Source organism: Suncus etruscus, chromosome 12 (genome assembly GCF_024139225.1).
Source record: "Suncus etruscus isolate mSunEtr1 chromosome 12, mSunEtr1.pri.cur, whole genome shotgun sequence".
NCBI lineage: Eukaryota > Metazoa > Chordata > Mammalia > Eulipotyphla > Soricidae > Suncus > Suncus etruscus.
The window spans coordinates 4974295-4983682 of NC_064859.1; the positions used below are offsets into that span (position 1 = coordinate 4974295).

Here is a 9388-nt window from a genome sequence, read left to right on the forward strand (position 1 = left end):
TAAATAAGATGGCTTCTATAGCATGCAATACACAGCATACTGCCATTACTAAGACTTTTTACAAACTCCTTAAAAGTATTTTTTCTTGGGGCCAGAGAGATGGCATGAGGTAAGGCGTTTGCCTTGCATGCAGAAGGACAGTGATTCGAATCCCGGCATCCCATATGGTCCCTGAGCCTGCTAGGAGCAATTTCTGAGCATAGAGCCAGGAGTGACCCAAAAACCAGAAAAAAATAGTATTTTTTTCTTTAATATATTTATCACATCAAAGACATTTAAAGGGGCTTGTGAATTCTTAGTTATTGTAGAACCCATATGTTCCCCAGCAGGTAGAAAAATGATTGTTAACAATAAGTACAATTATTGGGCTTTTAAATTCTTTACATTTGATACCAAATTTAATTCTTACAGAAGTTATATGAAGTAGTTATACTGCTTTGATAGAGGAAAACTAAGTTTTACTCAGGGGAAAACTAAGGCACAGGATAAATAGCAATTGCCAGATAGTCTTGTCAATGAAGTATTTAAATTTAAGTAGGTAAAATTATAATTATCACTACTGAAGAAAATAAATTTATCCTTTTTTATTCAACACTATTCTGTTGTATCTTCAAATAAATTTGAGACTTTAAAATTATATTTAATATTTTATTCTTTTGAACTTACGTAACTTTTTATTTGAAGTATACAAGGAAAACTCAACAGTCTTATATGGAAGTTTGGATAGCAAAACTGTCAGATGGTATAACATAAACTCATTAAAAGGTCACCTTCTCTGTTACATATCTTCATTTCTATCATGCTTTGCCTGATATTTTTAACTTTACAGGTCTTTTTCAGAAAACTGATCACTGTTAAGTAGGATCTATGTTCTCAAGATTGCGTATAATAGACTTTTCTGGTATTTTGAAAACAAATACTTTGTTGATAGACATGTTCAACTGTGTTTATGAGCAATGTTTGGGTTTCTTTTCCTCTTGTGAATGAGAACTGAATTTCTGATTACAACTATTATATTTTTTTCTTAGGCTGATATTATGGATATTAATGAAATATTTAAAGATTTGGGGATGATGATTCATGAGCAAGGAGATGTGATAGGTAAGCCCCTGAATTAGATATAATGCACTCTGCCTTTTGTAGATCTTCAAAGAAAGAATTGCCTCATCTGTGGCTCTCATCTTTGGCTCTCCTGTGTCCTTCCCTTTCAACTCTCCTTCTCCCAAACTTAGTTGAGTGGGTTAGTTCTGTTGTGTGGCCTTTGGTCTTCCATTGCTACCTTGCCGTATATCTTAAACTCCCACATACGATAGAGAATTCTGTATTTAGTTTTGTCTTTAGTTTTCTTTTCATCAGAGAGAGAATTCTTTAAAAAGAAATAAAAGTAAATAGGTATTAAGTACTGGGGAAAATAAGACTAAGGCAGGGGATGCAGGACTACTGGCAATAGAAATTCTTGCTTTTGTGAAGGTAGGCAAGACATTATTGATAGGTGTCATTTTAACTAAGAGCTCATACAAGTAATGGAGAAAGTTAAGAGTTCAGGTAGGAGGAAGAGCCAGACTGCTAAGGCAAAAGTATGCCTGATCATTCAGGTGAATGAAATAAGAAGGAAGAAGTAGGGATGAAGTTAGGAGCCACAGTGGCTTCATGGTGGAATCTATGCCATTGGAAGGATTTAGTTTTTATACTTAATGTGTAGCCTAGAATGATTGGTATAGGAAGTGTCAACATCCTTTAGGTCTTGAAAGGTTCAATGTGGTTGATTGAGGACAGCTTGTAAAGGGTCAAGTCTAAAAGGAAGACCACTGAAAAGGATATTGCAGGAAGGCTATGGTATTGCCTATGATGAGGAAGAAAGAATTGAAGTGCCGAAGAATAGTAAAATTCTGAGTAATTTGTGTTTATGTGTGAATCTGAGGGTGTGTGTGTGTGTGTGTGTGTGTGTGTGTGTGTGTGTGTGTGTGTGTGTGTGTGTGTGAAAGAATTGAAGTGCCGAAGAATAGAAAATTCTGAGTAGAGTGTGAGAGAGACTTTGTGTGTGTGTGTGTGTGTGTGTGTGTGTGTGTGTGTGTGTGTGTGTGTGTGTGTGAAAGAATTGAAGTGCCAAAGAATATAAAATTCTGTGTAGAGAGTGTGTGTGAGAGAGACACAGAGAGAGAGAGAGAGAGAGTGCATGCGTGCGTGTGTGTGTGCAGGTTTGGCAAGATGTGATTCAACAATTTCTGGTTAAGCATGAGGTGCTAGTTGATACCCAGTGAAATGTTTTAGACATCAATGAAGAGAATATAGAGTTCAGGGGAAATATCTGGACTAAGATATACCAGATGTAAATCTAGTAGTCAAATGCACATAGGTGATACTTAAAACCACACAGTGAGGTTAAATCACCTGGGAAATACATGTTTATAGAGAAAAAAGTTTTGAGAGTGAGTCCTATATATATATATTTAAGGCAGAGTTGTCAACCTCATCTATGGTAGCTTTTGCGCAACAGCCATAATTGAGTATTTATAAAGTAATGGTATTATCCACAAAGCTTAGAATAATATTTTTTTCTTATTTTTTTGGGTCACACCCGGCAGCACTCAGGGTTACTCCTGGCTCTACACTCAGAAATCGCTCCTGGCAGGCTCAGGGGACTAAATGGGATGCCAGGATTCAAACTACTGTCCCTCTGCATGCAAGGAAAATGCCCTACCTCCATGCTATCTCTCTAGCTAAAATAATATTCTTTATAGAATATTTACCAACATTATGTGTACAAAAAGTTTTAATTTTAGTTTACATTAAAATTTTTTATTTAATTTAGATTCCATGAAATTGAAGAGGAATCAATAAAGAAATAAAGGGAAAGACTAGCCAGTCACATAGAGAAAAAATATATAAATTCATTGTTTTCTAACAGAATGGATAAAGTACATAAGACACAGCTTTTAAGTATAATAAAGATTAAGAACTGGTTGCCAAATTTAACCCTGAGTTGAGCATAGTGACCTTGATGGGAGCTGTGTCAGTCAGTGACTTAGTGTAAGTGAAAACATAAATGTTGTTTTTAGAGAAAAAGGGAGGAAGACAGTGTAGATAGAAAGTGCAGAGTTTTCTCAAGGAGAGAGCTTTCTGGCTCTTTCACTGGAAAGGAGAACAGAGTGAAGTCACAGTTACCAGTAAAGATAGAGTTAGTTAGAAAGTTTGGGGGCTGTTTTTACAATAGCTGTTTGGGGCTTGAGAAATAGTACAGCATATAGAGTCCTGGACTGGCTGACTGTTATTCAATCTCTATGCCTACATGGCCCCCAAACCTCATCAGCAGTCATTCCTGAGCACTGCTAGGCGTGGCCCCAAAACAAAACAAACAAAAACAACAACTATGTCCACAGTAGGATTGATGCCAAAGGTTTGCGGGGAAGAAATACAGATGAAATGGGAGAGAAGGAAAAATTGTTTCTGTGGTTCAGTAACAAGAGGTAGAATAAAATGCATAAATGGAAAGGTTGGCTTTTGCTTGAATCATTAGTTACTCCCTACAGTTGGAAAGATTCAGCAAAGTTATTACTGAATGTGATTGGTGAATAGGGTACTGGGAGGATGTGGAATTATCTTCTGGTTGTTTTGTTATGTCAGTGTTCTAGAACTGAAGATTATAGACAGAACAATAATGTATAAGGAGGCATGAAAATTTAATGGGAAAGATGAATATATTTAATTTTCTTGATTGTGAAGGAAATGAGATTAACTTTCTGGGTAGTCATGAACTTAAAGTGAAATACTCAGCCCAGCTTATGTTTGCTTCTGTGTACAGTTCCCTAAGTTCATTAAGGTTTTGTCACATAAGTATAAGTACCAAGGCAAGAAGACTGAAGATAATGGTGATTCCTTCTTCATCTAAACTAGTATAAGGACAAAGGCATGACATATTTTAGGAGCAATGGAAAACTGATAAATCACTAAATTAGAACTTTAGAGTGTTAGTAATTGGATATTCAAGTCACCAGCTTTTGAAATAGAAGCATTGAAGAAAAGGACCAATGAGTTAGGGGTTAAAATAACCAAGGAAGGAGAAAAAAATAAATGACCATGTGCTCTTTGGTCTGCTACAAGTAGGGGTTGGATGAGTTTGGTAATAACATGACCTTCAAAACAAAGTTTGGAGTCAGAAGTAAGAGACTGCAAAAAGACAACTAGTTCATCTCCTAGCGCAGGGGTGGCAAACACGAGAGCCACATGCGGCTCCCGACCAAAATGAATTCGGCTCTTTGCCTCTTATTATGATTTTGTCTACTGTGGCTCTTGGCCAAGTTTAGATTTTGTTCTGCTGCTTCTGAGGAGGGACCTCAGCGGCACAACGATGAGGACACGACTCTTGTGGCACATGTTGGGTCATATCTTACCATGAGTTCTTAGTATGGAGGACGCAGCACACCCTCACCAGCACTGCAGAATATTGACCCTCACTCAAAATGGCAAAATACAATATGTGTTTAATATACTATTGTTAAAATCATATGCGTTTGTGTGAGTGTTTGTCTGTTTTGGCAGGTCACTGCATGGTGCGACTCTCTGACTCTCACAGTTTAAAATTTTGGCTCTTTATGTCGAACTTGTTCGCCACCCCTGTCCTAGCATAATGAGGGTGGGAAGGAAAACTGTCATACTTGAGAAGGCTCAGTTTCAGTGAAGAAGGACGTTGATGGTCACAGAGTAAATTGAGGTTGTCAGTATTTTCCCTGAACAAAATTTGTCAGGTGCTTGGTATTAATTTGGTCATCAGAGCTTTAGAACTAGGTATCTGTTTTCCTATCATTACTAGACAGACCTGGAGTTTTGTTGTAATGGGATGATCAAGTTTATTTATTTTATTCTGTAAGTCTTGTTTGGATCACCTGAGAAATAGCGTGGGAGAAAAAAAAGTCATAGCCCATATTAAGAAAAAAACCTACAAGTTTGTCCATATCATGTTAATGTTAACCTTTGAATGGTGAACTGCTTATTTTTACCTTGAAACAAAATCTAATGATTTTACAAATGGATTGCTGGAGCACCAACACATATTAACCATTTTGTATGTGCATGTTTTATTTTAAAGACAGCATAGAAGCCAATGTTGAAAATGCAGAGGTCCATGTTCAGCAAGCAAACCAGCAGCTGTCCAGGGCAGCAGACTATCAGGTAATGGTAATCATAATAAATTGCCTTACAACTTGGACTTGGAGCTGACAATTCGGTGGATGCATATCTCGTGTAAGACTGATCAGAAATGTGTCCATTTAAAATGAGGTTAGCCTGTTTGCCTTCTGAGTTGAACCATTGTCACAACTTATAGAAATATTCTTAAACTTAAAAAAATTCTTAAACTCAAGTTTAAGAATGCTCAAGATTGAGCATTACATAATCCCAGGTTTCTGGTAGCTAGCTGGTAGTCTCTGATGTCACTCTAACATTCCAACCAAGAAACCTGTTATAGTTTGCTTCTTTGGTCCTTTTTGTGTATGCCATGATACTCTGGACAGAAAAGGCAGTGACCCTTGTCCTAAAGAGATCTCTTTAAGTCCTGCAGAAATTATGTTAATTGGACTGTCCTTTGTCATTAGTATTCTGTCAGCATTCATGAGATTCTTCATTAGAAATGAATTTGTTTAGTGGGTCAGGTTAGTATAGAAACCTGTATATGAGTGTCATATATAGAGCTCATAATAAAGAACTATACAAATACTAGTCACTTTAGTTCCATAAATCATTGATTTTTTTTTTTTTAGTCAATGTCATTTTTTACTAGACAGAAAACAACCAATTGTATTTACTAATACAGAAACTTATGTTTGCCCTCTTATATATGATTCAAATCTGTAAGTCACTGGTTTTGGGTTTATTCTCATAAATATAATTCATGAACAGTTGAACACATATAATAATCTAAGTGTCTACACTTAACTGCCCAAATATAGTCTTTTTTCCCAGGATTTCAGTGTCTAGTCATAAATATCATTTCCATTTGCTTTTGGATTTTGGAGATATGTGGCTAGGTTCCCTAAGATTTACTTTTCAATGAAGATATTAGAGCCAGAGAGACACTTTAATGTTTAAGGCATTTGCCTTGCATGTGGCAAACTCAGGTTCACTCCAGATGACCCCCTAGGCACCAACAGAGTGAGCCCTGAACACAGCTGAGTGTGACCCAAAAACAAAAGAAAAGAAATATGATAATGCACTTATCATTGTAATATCATAGGTTTACCACCCCACTTATGGAAGATGATTTATGCAGCACTTACACTGTAGTGGAACAACTTTGATGATTTATACAGGCATTAACACTGTGTCTGTGGTCACCAAATGGGGTCTGGGAAAATGTTAATCTTTTGGTATGAAACCTCAGAACAATTATGTTTACAATATAAAGAAGTATGTTGGAAATTGGATAATTATGTGGAAATATAGGTGCTTTTAGAATACTTTCACAAAGGCCTATATCTTGTACATGTTGTGGTACTTTCCAGTTGATACAGTTTAATTTATATTTTTTTTTCATTTTGTAAGAAAAACGATCCCTGCAAGTTGCTGTGATATACACAAGCCATTTAAGAAATAAAGAAATCTACACTGGATCAGGGATGAAGAATAGAACTACTCCTAACCTTTATGTTTTAAATTATGATTATAATTTTAGGGTCTTTTTATTTTTATGTTGAGATTGTAAGTGCACTTTTTTTTATTAATATTGAAGACTTTTTAAACCATTAAGGGTTTCAGGAAAAATTGATGAGCATTTATACTTGTTAATATTTTTAGAAAACTTATTTTGAAATACAATTTTTAACAAAAGGTAAAATAATGTAACTTAAACTGATTTTTGTTTTATTATAATTTAATGCTTATGTCAGTAATTTAAAAAATTATTAAAGCATTGTGATTTACAAAGTTATTCATGTCAGTAATTGTTCTATATCCTTTTTTTAAGACCAACCAACAGCCCAGAAAAATTACCAATGAAATTTTATTATACCTGAAATGATATAGTTCAAGATGGATAGGAAAGTAGATTTTAAAAAAAAAAGGGGGGGTGTATGGCGAGGTGGCACTAGAGGTAAGGTATCTGCCTTGCAAGCGCTAGCCAAGGAAAGATAGCGACCGCGGTTCCATTTCCCGGCATCCCATATGGTCCCCCAAGCCAAGGGCAATTTCTTTTTTTTTTTTTTAAATTTTTTTATTTAAACAACTTTATTACATACATGATTGTGTTTGGGTTTCAGTCATGTAAAACACCACCTATCACCAGTGCAACATTCCCATCAATTTCTGAGCTCTTAGCCAGGAGTAACCCCTGAGCATCAAACAGGTGTGGCCCGAAAAACCAAAAAAAAAAACAAAAAGAATAGTGCCATATGTCTTAAAGGTTTTTTTTTTAATAAATTTATTTTTAATTATGAGAACAGAGATGCAAAGAAAGAGGAAAAGGTAAAGTTACGGGGCCGGGAAGGTGGCGCTAGAGGTAAGGTGTCTGCCTTGCAAGCGCTAGCGTAGGACCGCGGTTCGATCCCCTGGCGTCCCATATGGTCCCCCCTAGCCGGGGCGATTTCTGAGCGCATAGCCAGGAGTAACTCCTGAGCGTCAAACAGGTGTGGCCCAAAAACCAGAAAAAGAAAAAAAAAAAAAAAAAAGGGAAAGGTAAATTTACAGTGGAAGGACAATCACCCATAAACAGAATTCTTAGAAAAAAACCCTTGCTGATACCTTAATTTTGAACTTTCAGCCAAAGAACATTAAGAAAAATAAAATAGAACCCATGTACAATTACTTTGTCCTTCAAGTCCCCAGATTGTAGTACATTATAACATTTCTTAGCAGATTCAAAGCAATCTAAGGCTATAAAACTTACGTAACTCCTTAAACATTAAAGGTATAGTATTTTCTTACATTTCCTTGCCCATGCATATTAGTTTAAGTTAATCACAAAAGTTTAAGTGGGTTTTTTTTTTTCAAGGATTAGAGTCAAAAAAGCACCATATAAACGGTGTTAGAGTTGGCAGCTATTGTTTGCATAGGCCCACCAAAATATGAGGGACATGGAAAGGAAAAGCCTTGGCCTAAATACAAGGAGACCCTACCCCTGAAGTTTCCTGGCAGAAGACCAACTCTGGGCTCCAGGCAAACTAGTTTGTCCAATCCAAGTCATTGTCTGTAGTGCCAATACACTTTTACTTTTTACAGTCTCTGTTGTTGGTATCATGTATCTGTATTAAAGATCCTGGAATCTGCATATCCTAAATTGATGTCAGGATGGTAGAGCGTCCTCTAGTTTCACTTAAAGGTATTTTTTAAGAAGCAAAAAACAGCCAGAAATTTGTGGGCAATGAATGTCTATTAATTTTACTCTACAAACCAAGTTCTTTTCAGTTGCTATAGAGATGCTCTGTTACATCTATAAACATGTTTTTGTTTTTGCATCTGCAGCGCAAATCCAGGAAAACCATGTGCATCATCATTTCTATCCTTGTCATTGGAGGTATAATTGTTGGCCTCATCATATGGAGCTCATTGAGAAGCTAAAATTATGAAGGAGCACACTTTTGCACTACATTGTGTAAATTATGTCAGGCGATTCTTCTAATCATTTTTTTAATAATTATTTTACAGCTAGTGTATAAAAGAATGATTTCCAGACTTGTTACTTTTATTGTGGAGGTGGTAGGTTCTTTTCAATTAAATCTATTCTCTAGTACTAAAAGTCTTCCTTAATATCATGGCTGACATAGTTTCCATTCTTTATTGTCTTATAATTACCAGGTTTTTGCCACATTGTGTATATTTTTTATTTATAATTTATTTTTTGACTTTGCTTTGGGAGAGCCCATTTCAAGTATGTCTCTGCACATTTATTTTCTAATCATACTGTAACATGTGTCCCAAGTTTGTTTTACCTCAATTAAAAATCTCAAATTTAATTTTTATTTTAGCCAGCAGAGGAAATATTCTTTATAACTTCAAGAAAGTGTGTGTGTGTGTGTGTGTGTGTGTGTGTGTGTGTGTGTTTCTGGTTCACTTCAACCCAAATATTCTGTTTATCCTTTAAAATTGTTTTTTTCTCTTAAAAGCCTTTTTTACACTGAATGAAATCAGTGAATTATTTTCTATTATATTTCATATTCCTGATGTATACATATTAGCATTTGCTATAGACTGCCTAGTAAAGTATTAAGGATAGATTGTCTTTAAGTAGCCTGGTTATGTCGGATATTTACTGGGGAATGTATAGTAACTAAAAGCTTAAAAGTTATTTGGCTGGGACGGGAGAGATAGCACAGTGGTGTTTGCCTTGCAAGCAGCTGACCGATTGGTGATAGGTGATTGGCTCAAATCCCAGTGTCCCATATGGTACCCCGTGCTTGCC

General features: G+C 35.9%; 1 protein-coding gene across 3 annotated transcripts in view; it reads left to right on the top strand.

Annotated features, from left to right (window-relative positions):
- Positions 1 to 8623, top strand: part of STX7 (syntaxin 7) — a 53041-nt gene extending 44418 nt beyond the window's left edge. For all 3 annotated transcript variants that reach the window (XM_049785219.1, XM_049785220.1, XM_049785222.1), the window contains 3 exons: positions 1029 to 1101; positions 5087 to 5169; positions 8452 to 8623. In XM_049785219.1, coding sequence (XP_049641176.1) covers positions 1029 to 1101; positions 5087 to 5169; positions 8452 to 8547 — 252 coding nt within the window. In that variant the 3' untranslated portion in view covers positions 8548 to 8623. The remainder of the gene's footprint in view (positions 1 to 1028; positions 1102 to 5086; positions 5170 to 8451) is intronic.
- Positions 8624 to 9388: the final 765 nt, after the last annotated feature.